The sequence below is a fragment of the Pseudovirgaria hyperparasitica genome, assembly GCF_010093815.1.
Source record: "Pseudovirgaria hyperparasitica strain CBS 121739 unplaced genomic scaffold EJ05scaffold_6, whole genome shotgun sequence".
Lineage (NCBI taxonomy): Eukaryota > Fungi > Ascomycota > Dothideomycetes > Acrospermales > Acrospermaceae > Pseudovirgaria > Pseudovirgaria hyperparasitica.
In genome coordinates, this window is record NW_022985554.1 from 1,308,425 (window position 1) to 1,327,871 (window position 19,447).

General features: G+C 51.5%; 6 protein-coding genes across 6 annotated transcripts; 1 reads left to right on the forward strand and 5 right to left on the reverse strand.

The window, feature by feature from the left end:
- Positions 1 to 508: 508 nt before the first annotated feature.
- Positions 509 to 2,744, reverse strand: EJ05DRAFT_475498 (cell division control protein Cdc6). The gene is made up of 2 exons (XM_033743815.1): positions 2,626 to 2,744; positions 509 to 2,569 (listed from the first exon to the last, which is right to left on the reverse strand). The coding sequence occupies exons 1-2, from the start codon at positions 2,675 to 2,677 to the stop codon at positions 675 to 677; spliced, it is 1,947 nt and encodes a 648-aa protein (XP_033601729.1). The 5' UTR covers positions 2,678 to 2,744; the 3' UTR covers positions 509 to 674.
- Positions 2,745 to 3,648: 904 nt separating this feature from the next.
- EJ05DRAFT_499693 (uncharacterized protein) lies at positions 3,649 to 4,155 on the forward strand (the record flags this gene model as incomplete). Its single annotated transcript, XM_033746886.1, has 2 exons — positions 3,649 to 3,809; positions 3,855 to 4,155. The coding sequence occupies 2 exons, from the start codon at positions 3,649 to 3,651 to the stop codon at positions 4,153 to 4,155; spliced, it is 462 nt and encodes a 153-aa protein (XP_033601730.1).
- Positions 4,156 to 4,237: 82 nt separating this feature from the next.
- On the reverse strand, positions 4,238 to 5,548 carry EJ05DRAFT_537580 (NAD(P)-binding protein; the record flags this gene model as incomplete). The annotated part of the gene is made up of 2 exons (XM_033749394.1): positions 4,238 to 5,392; positions 5,450 to 5,548. The coding sequence occupies 2 exons, from the start codon at positions 5,546 to 5,548 to the stop codon at positions 4,238 to 4,240; spliced, it is 1,254 nt and encodes a 417-aa protein (XP_033601731.1).
- Positions 5,549 to 5,933: 385 nt separating this feature from the next.
- Positions 5,934 to 11,222, reverse strand: EJ05DRAFT_463884 (ABC multidrug transporter). Its single transcript, XM_033742731.1, has 2 exons — positions 10,600 to 11,222; positions 5,934 to 10,550 (listed from the first exon to the last, which is right to left on the reverse strand). Exons 1-2 carry the CDS (start codon positions 10,951 to 10,953, stop codon positions 6,153 to 6,155), a joined length of 4,752 nt encoding a protein of 1,583 aa, XP_033601732.1. The 5' UTR covers positions 10,954 to 11,222; the 3' UTR covers positions 5,934 to 6,152.
- Positions 11,223 to 12,074: 852 nt separating this feature from the next.
- Positions 12,075 to 14,041, reverse strand: EJ05DRAFT_340459 (ornithine aminotransferas-like protein). Its single transcript, XM_033740913.1, has 4 exons — positions 13,687 to 14,041; positions 13,283 to 13,637; positions 12,530 to 13,231; positions 12,075 to 12,476 (listed from the first exon to the last, which is right to left on the reverse strand). Exons 1-4 carry the CDS (start codon positions 13,878 to 13,880, stop codon positions 12,291 to 12,293), a joined length of 1,437 nt encoding a protein of 478 aa, XP_033601733.1. The 5' UTR covers positions 13,881 to 14,041; the 3' UTR covers positions 12,075 to 12,290.
- Positions 14,042 to 14,706: 665 nt separating this feature from the next.
- Positions 14,707 to 18,185, reverse strand: EJ05DRAFT_537583 (uncharacterized protein). Its single transcript, XM_033749395.1, has 6 exons — positions 17,466 to 18,185; positions 16,526 to 17,418; positions 16,359 to 16,476; positions 15,894 to 16,312; positions 15,267 to 15,837; positions 14,707 to 15,215 (listed from the first exon to the last, which is right to left on the reverse strand). Exons 1-6 carry the CDS (start codon positions 17,869 to 17,871, stop codon positions 15,103 to 15,105), a joined length of 2,520 nt encoding a protein of 839 aa, XP_033601734.1. The 5' UTR covers positions 17,872 to 18,185; the 3' UTR covers positions 14,707 to 15,102.
- Positions 18,186 to 19,447: the final 1,262 nt, after the last annotated feature.

Sequence of the window (19,447 nt, forward strand, 5' to 3'; positions counted from 1 at the left end):
TGGATGAGAGAGGGAAGAATTGAGAGCTTGAAAGTGACCAGGGCAGGCATCTTTTATGTACCTATTTCCAGGGTAAGCTCCAGCACGCGATGAGCTGTCGTTTGGAACCCTGGAATGGAAGGCGCATAGTTGCGGGCTAGTATGACGTATCGGATGGCACGGACAAAGCCGGGGGTGTCAACAACAACAACAGGTAATGCTCAACTCGTCGGATTGAATGGCTCGATTCATGGCCGGACAGCTTGGCAGATATCGGGACTTTGTTTTTTCACCCAAGTCTAGTCTGCCACAGGACAGGAATAAAGAAACAGAGCAGTCCATGGCGGGGCAGTGCAGCGCCTGTAGTGTATCTTCATTGGCGGGAACCCCACTCTGATAGTTATGGTGGGCATCGAGATCAATATCGCGCCAATTGACCAGTCCTGGAGCCGTGTGGCTGACTCTCCAGTTCCGTATTCCAAAGGTCTAGAATCACAATGAAGCTGATAATATTGGCAGTGTACAATTTGTGTCATTATACTCTATCACATTTGGGTTGCCTTGTTCGTCCATCAATAATACCTAGTCGTCTGACTCTCTCAAACAGTAACTCCAAAAGCGATGCTGTGGCAATATCAAAACGCTAATCCGTACAAGAACCACCAAGCAATGCCGCTATGCTGTAACAAAACACTCTATAGTACCTCTCCGCTCATAATCTCTTTCAAGATGCTACTACCAGCACCACTCAGCGAAGCCTCGAGCTCCTTGCTTCCAATACTGCTCGCGATTCGTCTGTCTTTAAATACACTTCCTCCAAAGCCACCTCCACGTCCCTTTCTGCTCGGAGTGGTCGCTACAGACAAAGAGCCGCCTTTGCCCTCTACGGCAGTTATCATAGAAAGCGTCTCCAAGCTACCGATAATGTCCCTGAACTCGGTGTTGGTGAGTGCATGCAAGACATTGTCTCGCTTGCAGAGCCCGGTATAGGCGTCGAAGAGAGATTTCACAGTCGGAGCTGAGGCATTCCTACGCGAAGGTGTTGCAACAACACCATCGGGGGCAACGTGTTGAGTCTTCTTCTCGAGAGCAGAGAGCGCGCAGAGAACTGCCTTCTGCTGCAGATTAAGAGACTGTAGACGCTGCGAAGTACCGTTGCTGAAGACTGCAGCTGTGATGCGAGCCATGTGTGCGATAGTAGCTCGTGGGGCCGACTCAATTGTCAGATGTGACATTGACTGGGCAGCCACCTTAGTCTTCCCGAACTTCGAAGGAGAGCGAGCCGTGGGTGGAGACGATAAGTTCATGTTCTCGATGAGCGCTGCCTTCGAAGGGCTCACACCAGGTGAGATCGAAGAATCAGATGCTCTCAGTTGTTTGTCTTTTGTGTCTGCCTCGACCAGGTCGATTGCTCGCCGGCAGATGTCGAATGACTTTCTCAGGTCTCCAGACTGCGCTGCGACTTTCTTGGAGAGGAATTGGATAGCCGTGGGATGAATGAAAGGTACAAAGTTTGGATCACTTGCGGTGGCCGGCACCAGTGACCTAAGCTTCGATGTAACGACGGATGCAATCTGAGAAGCCGTGTATGGGAGAAATGGAAGCAGATGAGGTTTCAAGCCTCGAGACTTCAGTCGCGGGAGGAATCTGTCGGTGAAGTCGAGGGCGTTGGCAATGCCTACGAGTACAAGACTCGACTGCGCGTCCAAAGCCCATTCGAAGAGGGTATAGAGGAGCTCAAGGTCAAGATCCAATAGGTGATCGACTTCATCCAGTGTTACCAGGAACGATTGACTTTTCTCGTAAAAGAGTCGACGTAAGATGTCAATTGCATGGCCTTCGAGGGCCTCGGAGTCTGTGACGAGCTCTTCCAATAGCTTGCCATAAATATCTTCAGCCTTCTTCATGCTCATACAATTGATGTATGCAGTTGGTACGTCTCCAGCTTCAAGCTTTCTGCTGGTCTCACTAACAAACGCGCTTTTTCCGGTTCCTGGGGGCCCAGAAACATAGATACATCCGGAGGAGGTTGACTGCAGTCTCGATTCAACGAAATGTTCCAGCTCGGCGCGCTCCTTCTCGCGTCCAAAAAGTGCTGTAGGCATGGTGCCTTTCGCAAAGGTCTGGCGCGCGTCATTGTAGACTGTGATTGCTGAGCTTCGCGTATTACTGGGAGTATGTGGTGTTCGAGGAGTGAGCGGCTTGCCAGCGACAAGAACACGATGGCGTGGTGTTGTCGCAGGCTTCTTTAGGCGCGCGTCGCGGTGCCGCGGTGTCTGAGGAAGCTTGAAGTCGTCCACCGGCTTTGAGTCGGCCGGGACATTCTTCGAGGTCTTAAAGAGGTCCGTGATCTTTGTAGGAGAAAGAGGTACTCTGCTCTCTGGGGTGCCATGCTTTGCAGGTACTGTTCCAGCCCGAGTGCGCTTGCTTTTACGCGGCTGCAACTCCTCCCCATCAACGTCCATTGATTCGACATGTCGGGCGCCCAGTCGCTTCGATGGAGTAACAAATGGATTCTCCTTCTCATTGTCGTCAAGAATCACGAAATTGGCTCGTCTCTTTGCTTGTGACGAGGTTGCTACGCCTGAATCTGCAGCGCTTCTGGTCAGTATTTACACCAAAACAAGACTTGCCAGCTGTGCTTACCTGGCGATGCGAGAGAAGCGCGAGTCCGCTTGCCGAGGACTGAAGCAGACATGTCGAGTACTCTTGCAATGTACAGTGTGAGGAAGTCTCGATGTGTGGTGTGTGAGTGTGAAGTCTGTAGAAGGCGCGATGAATTGTAATGAGATGGGCTGGTGCACGGACGACAAGCGCGTTCTTCGACGCGCGCGCGACCGTGTCACGCTAGCAAAGCACTTCCGGCGTTATTCCGGGCCTTGGCATCATTTACGGAGGCGGAATCCGATGGACAGCGCGAAAGCACCACAGACTTATAATCATCTATGCCCGAAACTGTCCGTCGGGACATACAATCCCGCGCCTCTGGCTTAGAAGTTTTCAGACTGAGTCCAGCACTCGGGCTGACAAGAAACGTTGCACTGGTTCATCACACTGTCAATCAAACCCGACTGATGCGATGTGAGCAGGCTTGAAACAACAATGCCCGACACGAAGAGGGCGTGATCGAAGCAGGCTGTTATTGTCCAATTGGTTCCTGGCCGTAATACAACTGTTCCTATGATTGTTGAACACTGGAAGCAATCATCGCTGCCTTTCCAAAAACAGACCGCCTTGTCTCGCTTGTATCACCAGGTCAAGTTTGAGCAGCACCAGTCGTCACGCGTTTTCCCTGGAAATGTTTGTCAAGCCTAGCTGCCACTACTTAGTCCATCGAACAGAATGGCTCTAGGTCTGGTGTCTGAAGCCCTGCCAGACTCTAGAGCATATGCTCCAATGAAAGCTCACAAAGTCTTACGAGTCTCACTATATTTGCGTGGTTTGCCCTTGTTGCACCATCGTCCACGCTCTGGAATGCGGTGAGTGGGATGTTGTTCATGAGGCAGTGCTTGGGCACTGCTCGGGCATTACTCGAGGTATAAAGCTCTTTTGTTAATTGCTCTCTGCTCCTGCTTGCCCTCGCTCTTTTCATCCTCTTCAATACTTTCTATTTTATCTTATCTACATCATAATTCTCTACCATCTCAACCACAACCCTAGCCATGCGTTATGAACCTTGCGGCTGTGTGGTACAGCGACGTTGCCCTCACCATGGATCCGGCCACCGCGCTATTGGGTATCCGCGTCAAAGGCGCCGGTCCGGCCACCCGTTCCGATGCCACGCCGGATGCAGCTGGTGCAGTGTCTGGCATAGCGACTTTCCCTCTTTTGTATGCATGCTCTTACACCCTCCTAATCGCTACGCTAATAACCAGCCAGGAACACGAGCCGTGGTTCCCCTACATCAAGTCCTACTTTGGCGAGATCCATCGGCACTTCTTGGGCACGGGGGACACCGATACGTACGAGGTTATCGACCTGATAGACGCAATCACGGATGCTGTTGGGAGCATCATCGTCTGGGGTGTTCCTGGAAGGTCTCGCCTGAGACGGCTGCTCAAAGACATCGAACATGTCAGATATTCCCTCCTCGAAGGGGGTCTTGTCGGGGGCGGTATAATGGGAGGAGGCATGCTGGGTGGTGTGCCACCGCTCCCGCAGCTTGAATATTACTGATGGCAACGGCTTGTTTCAACATTCGGAGGATGTATCTACCCCTAACAAAACAATCTAATCCCTCGCACATGCTGTGCTACCCCTACACCTTCAAAGGCTCCCTAACAAGATACTCCTCCAACGACGTAAGTTTCCCCTTAACAAGCTTCGCACTCTCCCTCACCAGCTCCTCCCCATCCGGCCCAAAATACCCATACCGCTCAATATAATCATACATATTCCCCATCCCCTCCCGCGCAACCTCCCCCGGCACCCCCGCCAACCACTCCTCCCGACCCACCCGCTCATACACAACCTCCCGCCCAAGCACCCTCCCCATAACCTCCACCCGCTCCGCAACACTCCACCACCCCCCCGCAGCCCACACCTCCAACATCGCCCCCACAAACTCCCCCGTATCCCCCGCCACATCCACCATCGGCACCCTCGTCTCCGCACAAATATACCCCCTAACCACCAACACCCCATCCCCCTCCCGCTCCCGCACCGCCTCATACCCACCCATATTCTGCATATAATACCCGGGCGCATACACCCCGCTGCGCACCCCCTTCCCCTCCTTCTCCAGCCCACGTATATACCGCCCCACATCAGCCTTGACCTCCCACGCCTCCACACTCACCGCCCCACCCGACACCTCCGCCGGACTCGGCACCCCGCTCCACACGAGGAACCGTGCGCCCGCAGCAACACACGCGTCTACGATGCGCAGGGCCAGCGTGCGCTCGGCGGCATGTCCGCCTGGGGCGTAGGACGTGGATGTCATGATGAAGACTGTGTGGGCGCCTTCGAGGGCGGCGGCGAGGGAGGATGGGGAGGTGGGGTCGGTGGTGAAGAGGGGGATGCCGAGGGCGGAGAGGGCGGCGGCGCGGGGCTGGGTTGGGTCGCGGGTCAGGCCGCGGAGGGTGTATTGTTTGGAGAGGGTGGGGTGGGTGTGGATTTTTGTGGCGAGCGAGGTGCCTTGGTGGCCGGTTATGCCGAAGATGACGAGGAGGTTTGGCATTTTCTTTGGTGGTGGTGGTGGTGGTGGTGGTGTTGGGTTGTGTTGTGTTGTAGATTTGTAGGAAAAGTGTTGGTTTAGAATGGGAATTACATCGAGTTCTTGCCTGTCCTTCTTATATACTCTCTTCCCTCTCAACCAGCCCATCGCTAACACACGACCGAATCCCCAGCACGTCCCCGGAGCATGCATCGCGCGCGGCCTTTCGGAATTAGATTCCGGGGCGTAGTCCCCTATCTACATTCTATACCTATCTAGGCAAGTCTCGGATCCGGCGCGGACTTAGCCACTTACCGCATCGGGGACGTTGGCGCAATGCGTCTCTCCCAACATCCGAAACTGCCAGGGAGTGTCAACGATGGGGTCGCTTTGCATCCCTGCATTCGCGGGCATTAGGACTTTCAAAGTTCGTTATGTCCGTTATGTCTTTGGTCAGGCTTTCGTTATCGCTCTCGCCGGCTCGGGTGGATTTGCTATATAGCGTGAGCTGTGGAGTACATTAGAAACCAATAAACGCCATACACAGTGAGTGAGCGAATACATGAAAAGCACACAACAGCAATGAAGTGTTATACAAATACAATGCAGCCTTGAGACTAAGCTGCGGGGCGACGAGGAAGTGAGGGGACAGATACAGAGGGAACAAACAAATTTGAAAGAGGCAGATGGGTGGGTGGAAGAGAATGAACAGATGGACGCAGCACAAACCTGTCTCTGAAAAAAGGATCCATTCATACATGTATGCCAAGCAGACTCACCATGCACGAACTCGAGGTAAATATCCAAAGCCTGCATGATATATATGCCATTATATTATTTTCTCTCTATGATGTTTGCTTGCTTGCTATACACATACATCCACACACGTAAGCACATTATACGCTATGCACTCGTCATTTTCAGACCCTCAGTCAGTATCCATGGGCCCGTCATCAGAATATCCCCCCCCCCCAAAAGAAACGCCGCGCAATGCCAGGTCTCGCTCCTTTAATTCAGCTCATCGCTCAATGCCACTCTCATAACCACTCGCTCTACTCCTCCGACTACTCACTCGCCCCAGCGAATCACCCAACTGCCCAATCTCCGGCCCGAGTGCATCCAGATTGTCAATCTCATTCCGCTCTCCTTCTTCTTCCTCGTCATCACTGTGTTCCTCACCGAACCCGTGTGACGCGAAATCGCTCCATTGCCGCGTAATGACGGGGCCTCGCAACTTGCCGCGCTGGCGACTGTCGCAGCTGTTTGACGAAGAGCCAGATGAGCTGCCACTGAAGCGGTGGTCTGCGACGGGGCCAAGCGTGTCTGCGAGGCGCGACTCGTCTCGCGATGTATGGCGCGAGTGTGTGTAGATGCTCTCGACAGCCTCGGTGGGATGTGCACGAGACGCCGGACTGAAACCCGCTTCGACGGGCACAAAGCCACGGTCCATGGCCTTTTGCTCCGCGATGATGTCGTCGCGGCGGATAGCACTCTTGTCGCACATGCCCCTGAATATTCCGCCCCGGTCAAAGAGATCCAAGGGACGTGCCAATTCGGCGATCCCGCCGGCATCCATAACGCAAATGCGGTCGTAGCCGATGATGGTTTTGAGACGATGGGCGATACAAAGCAACGTCTTGCCACGGAAGCCATCGGCCATGGTGGCCTGGACTTTGGCATCAGTCTCCATGTCTACGGAGGAGGTGGCTTCGTCACAGATGATGATCTGAGAGTCGCGCACGAGGGCGCGGGCTAGGGCCATGAGTTGCCGCTGGCCGAGGGAGAAGTTGAGGCCTTCTTCTTCGACAGCCGTGTCGAGCTGGATTCGGTCTTTGCTCTTCTTGTTGTCGATGTTCTCGTCGCCAGTCTTGGCCTCGACGAGATAGGCCTGGCGGAGAGCGTTCCAGAGCTCGAGGTCGGTGTGTTCATTGAAAGGATCGAGATTGGAGCGGACGGTACCGCGGAAGAGGGTGGGATCTTGCGGGATGATAGCTAGACGTGAGCGCAGGTCGTGAAGGCCAATGGTAGAGATGTTGACACCGTCGATGGTTATGGAGCCACCGGAGAGCTCGACGAAACGGAAGAGTGTTTGCATAATGGTCGACTTGCCAGCACCCGTGCGACCAACGACACCTATGCGCTCACCGCCACGGACATGCATGTGGAAGTCGCGGAGGACGAGCGGAAGACCGTCACGATAGCGCATCTGAACGTGATCAAACTTGATCTCGCCGCTCTGTGGCCAGCTCGATGATACGTCGCCAAGATGAAGAGGAGGCTCTTGCTCAAGCTCGGTGCCGTAGTGATGGATACGTTCGGTAGCGTTCATGTTGTTCTCGACCTCAGCGAGTTGACGAACGGTGAATTGGATCATCTGAACAACGGATAGGATGTATGAAAGGACGAGACCAGAGATACTCGGGTCAACGTTGAAGCGAGATGTAACAACGAGAATACCAGTAACGAACACCAGTGCATTGCCAATGATGTCGAGACGAACGGATAGCCAACGCTGGTTGGCAAAGGTAAGGAAGTAAGCGCTGTTCATGTCGTTGACCGCATCGATCGTGGAATTCGAAAATTGTTCCTCCAGGCCATATGCTCGAATCGTAGCAATTCCACTGACAGCCTCGCTGAAACGGGTAAACACGGTGCTTCGAAGAACACTCTCGTGGCGCTTGATCTCTCGTGCCGAAGCCCGGTAGTAGGCGGCAGCAAAGCAGAAGATTACGCTCAGAGGGACCAGAGCGATAGCAAAGTAGTAGAAGTACGCAATGATGAGGATGAAAATTGAAATGATCATCGACATGGTCATCAGGAACATACGCCAGCTGTCACCTAAATTGTTGTCCATGGTATCAATATCCTTTGAGAAGCGGTTCGTAATACGTCCAAGTGGAGTCGTGTCGAAGAAAGACATTGGTGCGCGAAGTACACGGAAAATCGCAGCGTCCAACATCTTCTTTCCAGCTTCGGCACTGAACACGGAACAGGCGACAGAGAAAGAGAACGTACAGCAAGCCTGGAAGATACCAAGAGCAGCGTACACTCCGATGTAAGTCCCCTCTGAATAACCAAACTTGTTGGATGTCCACCAAGAGAGCCACAGACTTGTAACGACAGTAGCACCGTTGGTGATGATGAGAAGAAACAACACCAGAGGCGCGACCAAGATAGAACCAGCTGCTCTGACGTAGGCAGTGTAAACACCCCAGGCTATGTTGTCTGAGCCACGGTCTTCTTTTTGCATCAGAGCGGCTTGCTTTTCCTTCTTTTTGTCTAGTTTCTCGGTTTTCTTGGATTCGTCAGCAGCAGCCTCAGCAGGCTCCGCCTCCTCTTCCTTCTCATTGACAGACGTGCTAGCCATGAGCGTTTGGAAAGTGGCATTGTCTTGCATGAGATTATCGAAAGTATCCACAGCAGCGATCCGCCCTTGGTCCATAAGGATGATACGGTCACAGCGGTTGAGCACGTGAAGCTGGTGGGTAGCCAATACACGGCACTTGTTTGCAAGTAGACCACAGATCGCTTCGTCCATGATCTGTTTGCCGACGTGTGCGTCGACAGCCGAGAGTGGATCATCCATAATGACAATGTCCGAGTTGAAGTAGATAGCACGAGCGATATTTAGTCTCTGCTTTTGGCCTCCTGACACTGTGATACCCTTCTCACCAATTTCGGTCTGATCGCCATGGGGCATGATTTCAAAATCTCGGCGAAGAGCACAAGCGTCGACGACCATGTCATACCACTTCTTATTGAAGGGCCGCCCGAAGACGATATTGTCGCGAACTGTAGCGTTCTGTATCCAGGCATACTGTGGACAGAATGCTCGCGTGGCACCAAAAGTGACTTGGCCACTGGTACGGCGCATTTCGCCGGCCAAGGCAGCAAGGAACGAAGTCTTACCACAGCCAACGGTGCCAATGACTGCGACAAGCTCATTGCGGCCAATTTGAACGTCAACGCCTTGGATCTTGAATGGCTGGTCATCGATGAGAGTACTGTCGCTTATCCGCTTCATTTCCTTTTCGGCCAGAGACATATGCTTCTCCTTCTTGGACTTCTTATCCTTCTTACCCTTCTTAGAAGTGCCCTTATCTTCTTCCTTAGCTGCTTGTTCCCACGTGAAATCGGCTTTCTTGATATCGATTGCATATCTGCTATCTCCATCCCACACTGCCTCATCACTGGCCTCCTCAGCAAGCAAGAACTCTTGAATGCGCTCGAGAGAGGACATAGCATCAATGACTTGACCGAGGACCATAGGTAGGAAATTCAGGGGCAGACGGAGACCGTTGAATAAAGCTAGCGAGGAGAAGATAGGTGCAGGGTTGAGACCGTGCCCGGAGACAGAGTATACAATGAATGCAATCATGGCGGCGAAGACAGGCATGACCATGCCTACAGCGAGGATGGCATTACGGATCGAAAGGAGGAACTGGATGCCGCGGATTTCAGACCTCCGAATCTTACTCAGCCGGTCGAGGAAACTGAGTTCCCATCCGAAGTACTTGACGAATCGCACGGCACCCAGGATTTCTTGCGTCAGTGCCACGCGCTGATCAGTGATTTTGTTGATGGCGATACGTCGGACGAAAAGGGTGCGAATGGCGCGTGCCAGTAGCGGCATAGCAACGACAAGGAGTGAGAAGCCAGCAAGAGCACTGTATGTGATGTTGATGATAAGGAGGATCAGCGTGAGGGCGATGGCGACAGGGGCAGTCCAGACCATGTGGAACATGCCAGAGGCAGTGTCCACGCGGTACGTATCGACAGACATGAGATTGACAATGCGGCCATTGCTCCAACCCTGAGCATCCTTCTTGCCCTTTGCCTTCTTCTTCTTTCGAAGCATCTTGTCGTACCATTTCCGTTCTGCTTCGGACCCTGGCTTAATGCTTGACGGTGGATTGCCAAACATATCAGGGATATCCCCTCCAGCTCTAGCTCGGCCCGAAAGCTTCATAGCCTTATCGAATATCACCGAGATCAGCACACCTCTAGATTGACCACCAACCATCATACCACGGAAGATGAAATGGTTTGTGCAGAGTGTCTGAATGATTAACATGGCGACAATGCCAATGACGATGCCAACGCCACGCGCAATCGGAGGAGGATCAATGGCACCGTGAGACTTGGCGGAAACCCATGCTTCTGCTGCATAGGCAATGAGGTACTTCAAGACGAACGGTGCGAGCGATTGCAGGATTGATGCCATAAGCTGACAGAAACCACCAAGCAGGAATTCGAATTTGAAGGTGTCGTATAGCGCCATCGTCAACGGTCGCTTGTCCTTGCTGTCCAACCGCTTCTTGAAGTTCTCATTCAGCTTCACCTTCAGTACATGAGCACTCCGGTCGGGGTTTATCGACCAGATGTCAGTCTCTTCGAGTGGACGTTTGTAACCAGTCTGCGCACTACTTAGTAATGTTGACAGCAGCGACGCAAGCACGACTTACCCGCATAAGCGAACCGATCCAGTGAAAAGTGAGGACACTGAACCATGACGCCTGGTATTCGTGACTGACTTCCCTCGTCTTTGGGATTGGAGGCTTTCTCGAACTTCCGAATTGGTACCATTTCCTCTTTTCTTGCGAAGCTGGAGCTGTGGCCACACTCAGACCCGATACTACCGATTCGTTTGTGGTAGCATGTGTGTGTATCCTGTTGTCATCTGAAGACGAGTCAGAGAGGTCCTTCGCGGTGCCGACCTTGTCCAGCGGTACGGATTCAAATTCCTCCTCGGCATATGGTGGAGCGGGGCCATTGTGTTGCTGTCGCCCCGGGTCTTGATCTTTCTCCGGATGTACCATGATCAGAGTATATGGGGGATCATGGGTCTTGAGAGGAGAAGAGGAGAGAATGCAATACGTGGGCAGGGCATGCGGTGTATTTGAACCGCCGCACAAGAGCGACGAAGAGCAGAGTAGTAGCGGTCATGGTGGCTAAGTCCGAGAAGGAATGCTTGCCGATTCAGCGAACAGCGATTGGACGGAAGAGTCATACAGGCATCCAAGCGTGGGAGTGGGAGTGGATCATGGAGTGTTTAGCTTCGCGCAAGGCGAATGCTTGTCTGAGAGCGGGCGATGGCTGTTGGGGCGTCCCTTGTTGAACTTCCCATAATCGTCAGCCATCCCGCAAAACACGGAACATTTTCTGATCTGGCCCGGTCCCGGTCAGCATCGGCAGCATCGGCATTGTTCAGAATCCGATACCGCTTGCTTCACCACCATTGGTCAGCAGTACGATAATTCGAGAACATGATTGGCCTACGCGAGAACCAAGGGTGTAATGTGTTCTCCAAGTGTATATAAGCCTGCATCAACATTATTAATGGCATTCGGCAACATGAAGACCGTCATCTAGATACACCTTGTGGGCGAATTCCGGACGAATACATACATATATATGCATATATACACACACACACACACTTAGAGAACACTTAACGCATGTTATACAGCCTCGCATTACGACACAGACGCCATTATCATTTGCTCTGTCTAATGCTGGGGTCTAGGTCAAGCTTTCTGGCGCGTGCGCCCGTGATCAGCACTCAACTCGATTGCCGTGAATATTCGTATATCGTATTGTGTATAGACAGCAGCTGTAGTAGACTGTAGCGGCGTAGGAGGCTGAAGGTGTTGAAGAGCCCCCACCTCAAAACATTGGCCTCTGCTCAATCAATAAACCATGGATACATGCTACGGAGTATTAATCCAAGCAGCGTAGATGAACTGAGAAACTATCTTCAGGTATGCTGGATTCTTCAGCTCAAACGGCACCCATTCCGTCACCTTTGCAGTTATTATTATTTCATCACATAGAAGCTGATATTGCTGCCTTTGCATATTTGGAACCTGATCCTCCATCGAGTGGTCAGCCACGCCATGTCTGCAGACCTGCTCCTTCATTGCGCGGACCACGCGATATGTGGAGCCATGGACCCGGACGTTGATGCTGATCACCGCGTTTCGTCTTTATTTTTGGCATTCCCCGACATCAAACGTCATCCCGGCGTCCCAGCAATGATGGCATTCCGTCTGCCAACGTTGCAACCTGTGAGGTACAACGCTCGTATACGACTTAGTCCAATGTACTCTTCCCATTCGTCAAAGCTCGGCTCGTTGCGCTTCTTGCAGCGTCTACTCTAGTTGTCCACTCCAATGTGGATGTTCTTTTCGCCTGGAGGAATCACTTCCTTCTCCTTCTCCCCTTGCAGATTGGGAAGTTCGGCCATAGCCTCGCTAATGATGCTAAGTGCTTGCTGGATCTGTTCTTCGCTGATTATCAATGGAGGTGCCAGACGGATGATATTCTGGTGTGTTGGTTTTGCCTGAGTTTTCACATTAGATCTCATCCATTCACACCTCACGGCTATCATCTTACCAGCAAACCCTTCTCCTTAAGCAGCATACAGAGGTCCCAGGCGCTGTGGCCATTCGTCTTGTCTTCGTCAATCACGATCGCGTTCAATAAGCCTTTTCCCCGCACGAGGGTCAGCATGGGGTTGTTGATCTTCCGTAGTCCCTGGCGAAACAGCTCGCCCAGATTCTGGGCGCGCTCTACCATGCTCTCTTCCTGGATCAGCTCGAGGGCCCTGATGGCGACGGCGCAGCCAAGCGGGTTCCCGCCGTATGTGGAGCCGTGAGTGCCGGGCTCAACGGTTAGCATGATTTCTTTCGAAGCCAGTACGCAAGAGACTGGATACATTCCGCCTGAAATTGCTTTGCCTAACAGGACCATGTCGGGCTTGATACCACTCCATTCATAGCATAGCATCTTGCCTGTCCGAGCGATTCCAGTCTGGATCTCGTCACAAATCAAAAGTACGTTGTGCTTCTCACAAAGAGACTTGACTTCACGCAGGTAGTTCTCGTCTGGTACCACAATACCTGCCTCGCCCTGGATAGGCTCTACAAGGAACGCAGCGGTCTTGTCACCATGAGTCTCGAATACATCTCTTACGTCTTCCACATTGTTGTATCGGATATGCTTTCCGGTAGTCGGGTTTACACTACCAATGTTTGGGAGGTAAGGTCCATAGTTATCGCGTGATTCGGGGTCAGTTGACATGGTGATAGCGGCGAACTACCGGTTTGTCAGCCTTATACACGGTCTCTTTGCAGTAATGTGACTTACAGTGCGTCCGTGGAAGTTCTCCTGCACACTGAAAATCAGCGCCTCATTCTGAGGAATGCCTTTGACTTTATATCCCCATTTCCTAGCAACCTTAACCGCTGTCTCCACCGCTTCAGCTCCCGTATTCATTGGGAGGACCATATCAAAGCCAAACATCTTTGTCACGAATTCTGCAAACTTCGGGAATACGTCATTGTAGAAAGCGCGACTGCTCAGGGTCAAGCGAGATGCCTGATCAGTGAGAGCCTTGACAAGTTCAGGATGGCAATGGCCTTGGTTCACAGCGCTGTAGGCCGACAGAAAATCGAGGTACGGGCCTTTCCCGTCAGCATCCCACACGTGAACGCCGCGTGCTCTATCACACGTCAGCTTCGCTGTCGAATAGAGTCACTTCCAATGCTCACCTGCTGAACACAATTGGAAGAGGGTGGTAATTGTGAGCGGCGTGTGTCTGCTCAAGATGTAAGGCATCTTTCGTAGAAGAAGCATGGTACCGGGACGTAGTACCACTTGATGGGTTAAAAGTCTTCGCAGTTGGCTTCAAGGTCGACGCGTTTGTGTCATTGGCGCCATTGGCAGCGATGGCTGAAGGAGACATGTCGAGATAGGCCGGGACGATGCGTGGAGGCAATTGTGTAGTGGTGAGTTTGTTTTGGGTCGAGGCAATGGGATATCAGAAAGTGTAGGGCAGTGCAAAGTGAGGAATTTGAGGCTCGTAGATGAAGGGAAGGGCGAGTAGAAAAGAGAAAGCGGGCGAGAAAATGTGGAGGAGAAGGCGCAGAAGAGTAGCAGGAAGCAAAGCCGCCTCTATCCTCGGACTGCCATTAGGGAATTGAGCATTACATACACGCGGTTGTACCTGCGCTTAAGGGAACCCGAGCCTCGAGATATTACGTGGGGCTCAAATGGTTTGAAAGGCTTCAGGGCTCCGCTCCCCGCCATGGATGCCTGGACCTGGCAATTTTTAGGCTTGGTGTGCCGCCGTTACGGGCGACCTCCCCCATTTCGCCCGCCCCGATTGGTTGCCGCGTCTTGGGCCATGCTCGAGCCTTACGGATCTCGTGACCGACACTTGACACATGAGAACCGATAAGACGTCCTTGTGGCGCATCTCGCTCGGGACATCGACATCTGATGGATCAATGTTCCGGTGTAGACATGCATCTGCCGACAGCTGGATGCCGCGGCGTGCCGTGCATGATGAGTATGTGTGACACTATGACGGGTATGCTCTCACCCTGAGTAACTCGCCTGAAGATTAACCTCCGAGTCGGAGATATCTCCCGGTATAGTTCAGTCAGACAGTAAAACACTTTCGAAAGTCTCGCTCGGTATAATATGCGGCCGGGAACTAGAAGGTTATCGCACTATCTGCCTAGCGCTGCTTCAAATGGTGTCCGCGTGAGATTGGTCAAGTAGACTATCCTATGTCTAGAACAAGTGTATGTATTAGGCGTCTTTCTAACAACTTCAGTAGTAGAAGTCTCAAGTTGACTAGAGAACACTCATGTTTGAATTTGAATCGAGCGTCCTACACCATCTACATTACAGGCCGTAGCATCGTGATGCGTTACTCATGGAGAATTTCATGACTCGTAAATGTTGAAGTATATGCTGACGTATATGCGGGCGCAGTCCTTTCGGCTTCAGTCTACCGAATAGACACCATTGCAAACAGCGCGAAAGAAGGAAAGAAGACGGAGAAGAAGGAGAAGAGGAAGAAGAAGAACAAGAAGAAGAAGAACAGAAGAAGAAGACCGGGACTTGAAAGCTGCTACATGAAGCCTCCTACAGTCTTCGTCATGATAGGTGGGATCCAATTAATCTTCTAATTTTACAAATGACAGTAAAAATCTTGCTGTAATGCGGCCTGTGTATTGTCGCCAATTGTGCATGGAAACGGCCACGCGTGCCCGCTCTTCAAGGAAATTCCCTGGAAGAGTTAGCAAAGCTCCAGTGACCAAGGGAGAAATAAAATTTGTACTTTTTTCTTGGATCAGCGAACTTAGGTTTTGGAGGCATGTGATCATTCCCGGTTGAGTGATCTTCGCGCTCCAGTCGATTTTACAATCTTTGATCGGATTGCAGTTGCGAGCATACTTCTTTTGGAAGAGCTCTATGATAATGTCAAAGTATCCGTCAATTCTTCGGACAGCTTCATTTGCGCCCTCCTCTGCGAAGCTCCTCTCCAAATCTCCTTGGCCCACTCTACTATCCAGAATACTGTTAACATTCTTCTGGATGACTTCGGCAGCAATGGCTAAACCAAGAACGATAATGAACGCATCGGTCCATTTATCGCAGCCTTTACTACCCCCCAGCATGTTTTGCAGATGTTTTAAGAGCATCTCCATCTTTCTTCCCTGTAATCGCGCGTAAAAATGTTTGATTTGTCGATTCGCCAGACGCGGCGAAGTCTTGTCGCCGTAGTCATCTGGTTTATAGTTTGATAGCTTCGAGAGGCTGTCAACTTTGTGTTCGTCCGGTATGGTCAAAGTGTGTGCAACAATATAAGTCGTGATTATGAGGTAGTAAACTTCCGTCAGTAATTTCTCCTTCATGTTATTAGCAAGGTGTTCAACGACCTCGTCACGGGCATGTGCGCTCATACCTGTTCGGTTCCCTGAGCAGGGTCGATGTTAACTAGACACTCGAACATCCGTTTCGCGAAGTCTTCCTTTTCACCCGCATAGTATCTTCCGACAAAGTTGGTCATGAAATGAGTAGCGATCTGTTTGACGTGAGTGTCATATTTGGTCTCATCCTTGGTATAATGCATGCTCTGTAGCCCAAGTGGAGGCGAAGCCTTTTCTACACGAATGTTCTGGCCCGTCTTTGCGTCCTTGAAATGTTGGAATTGCCGTAGCAATTCAGGATTGCTCGGCTTGAATTCATAAACATCAACTTCAAGCCAGGGCAAGCCATATCCTGGCGTCAATTGAATCTTGATCTCAGATTTTCCCCAATCACGGACATTCGTTTCGCACATTTTAATTAACGTCTCTTCACTATGGAGGTCGGAAATCCAGGCTATAGTTTGTTAGCACTGACCAGTATACTCATGTTCGGGACATACTTGGTAGGAGAAAAATCATGAGTTCAGGAAGTATATCACGACAGCAGCCCAGTTTCCAATCATCACCTGGCTTTTGAGAACGATTCGCGCAACGGCGACAGATTTCGCCTGGGTCGCACTAGAATAGTCAGTCGAGCTATGGCTTTAGAAGAATGGACTGCTCCTACTTTATCTCTCTGAATCCTGCAGCGCCAACAGACACGTGTTTTCCTCATAACATTTGCCTGTGCCGCCTTGTCTGGAGCGAGGTGGGTGCCAGGCTTCCGGCCGCCAGCACGTTGGGCAGACGGTCCGTAGGGCTTCCGAACGCCTCGGGTATTCTTGGCGTACGATTTCTTCGATCGGGTAGTATCCATCTGTGAGCTACTCGTAGCACCATTAGCAGAATATAAATGCTGGTCTGTGATGTGATTATCCTTCGTGGTGGAGCTAGCTCCTTCCCATGTAGGGCCCGGATTCGAGAATAGCGATGGTCCATTGTGTAAGATTCCTTGCGAGCCATGTGTCAGTTGATAGTAGTCTATATGTGCAGGAATGGTCGACGATTGATAAGTGGATTGAGAAGGTATCTCAAGGTGATAACTATGGGGATACAAGCTGCGACCGATAGGTGCAATGTCATTTGGGCGGTATGCAGGCTCAGGCCCTGAAACTGGGCTTCGAGAGTCGAAAGGGACACCATCGTGTGTGTTTGCATACTGAGAGCTTTGTGTATTGTACATGGTGGTGTTATCGTAATTGTTTATACACCAGTCAACCCCGGCATTAGTGGGAGCATAGCCTTTAGGATCGGAGCCTAGTTCCCATATAGGTGCCGATGACGGGGCGGGAGTGGTGGGCATTTGATGAGGAGACCACGGTGACAGGTCAGCCCAACGTGGAGGTGGGAATGCCAAGGGTGTCATGGCCATGGAGGGTCTTGTAGACGCGGTCAGTTGCTGCGGAGCAGACATGGACCATCCTGTGACTTGGAAAGTACTGTCATGCTCGTGGCGCACTGGGTACTCATTCGTCATGGGCTGCTGAATAGCATAAGTCGGACTCGGAGAATGCGCAGAGCCTGAATCGGTATAAGCCTTTTATACGTGTATATTGATCAGTGCCTACCTTGGGATTCTCGGTGCCAGAGAGAACTTTGATTCGAACTCATCGACTGTTGACTGTGACGGCGCTCTAGATCGAGCATTCTATCGTCAATGGGCATCTCTTGGGGGGTTGAGTCTCGGATTCCATAGAGATCTTGATCAAGGCTATCGTTCGGGGGCGTCATAACAGAGTGTGATGAGTACAAGCTGCCAGTTGGGCTACTTGCAACATCATACTCCTCAAGCACTGGAGATACATTGCTGCCCTGACTCCTTGGAGAGAAAGATCCGAGCTGGCTGACAGAACTAGGAGTTATCCCTCGTGCCTTCGAATCGTACGATGGTCCAGTGGCAGCGTACTGAGTAGTTGGCAATCCGTTAATATACATGATATTCCCGTTCCAGTGGAAGTCGTTCATTATGACCATTTCGAAGATCTGGTTGCAGGTCAAAGGACACTCGAAAAATTGCTGCGGACGAATGCGAAACTGCTGCCTGATGTGTAAGGCTGAGGCACAAACGATTCTAGCGGAAGTTATCGAAACTCCCTTCGCTACATTAGAGACAGTTATAGAAAGCGAGCGACAGGAACCGTCGAAAAGTGGCAATCAGGAACAAGTTTTATGAGCAAGAAAGCAAGATCAAATCGACCTGTGACAGGGGGATTCAAGGCGTACGACAAAGCACGAGCTGGAATGAAAGGAGAGGTGCGCTGTTCAAGAGGAGGGAGGGCTGAGTGTTCAGAGGGTGTGGTGTATCAAGGATCTATGTGGCTTGCTGCGACCGGTCAGGCAGAAGCCGCCTTGATCGGTCGTTCTCTGCATGTTACCAGCATGTAAACACTCTGATTCGCCCAGCGGTGCAAAACATACCCATTGCGCTCTTTTTGCTCAGCCTTACCGAGTTATCGAGAGTTCTGTACTCGGGCTCGGAAGCGGTACAGGCCGTCCGTCTATGGATCCATATCCATTTGTTGTTATACAGTGCGCAAACAATTGGCGGGTCAGGCACAGACTTTGTTGGCTTGGCACTATATCTTCCTGCAAGTCAGTCAAACCCGATAGGGCTTACGATAAGTGGAAGAGTAATGAGGCAAAACCTGGGGTATTCTCTGGTCTAATGCTTGGTCATTTGTTGATTGGTGGTTCCGAGACGAGTTCTGATTGATCAGGATGCATCTTCACCGGTAGGAGTAGGCCATCCATGACAGCCCAACCAACTTCGCAGGCCACAATGCAGCTGCTTATGAAAGCCATATAAGAGTTGCTACGAATGTATGCATTCCAGCTAGAAGTAAGCGTTATGAATTCCGGTAAAGAGGCTCTTTAGGCTATATATCCTGTGTCAAGTAGCGAGTCGCGCGGCTGTCGCGAGGATGGGTTCATTTGAAGATACTAGGTATGATAATTGATCCATGACCGGTCGCACTGTGCTCCATCACGACGATACGAGTGGGTTCTTCATGAGGCTGCCTAATGACTGCTAATCTCGTTGGTGAGCAAGTGAGTATGCACTGCAAGTACTTCTCGAACGTGCATATCGACGCATGTAAAAAGCTACGCGGCAGATGTTTGCCCATTTGCTCGGTGCGTACAGCTCCTCTCCATCTGCTGTCAGCAGTACGTCGTCGCCATACCCAGATCGACCCGGTACACGACACCCTGTTTCGATTGGGATAGCACAGACGCGTCAGACCAGGAGCTGATACGTGTCTGTGTTTTTGTGCGTGGCTCGTGAGGGATGTGGTGAGACGTAAGGTACTGTGTACAGTGTGGCTACGATAATGATTCTTGACGAGAGCTGATTGTGATGGAGGTCGTCGTGACGTTCTGTGTATCTCCGCGAGGACAAGAAGTGGAGGAGAGATGGAGGGCAGTGAAGTAATGGGAGGAGGTATAATTAGTTACATGGATAAATACTGTACAGGCCACTAGAAAGATGAACCAATTACCGCCGCCAGTAACGCCGTGACCCCGCCCGGCCCTGTTATCGATCGGGCTGATA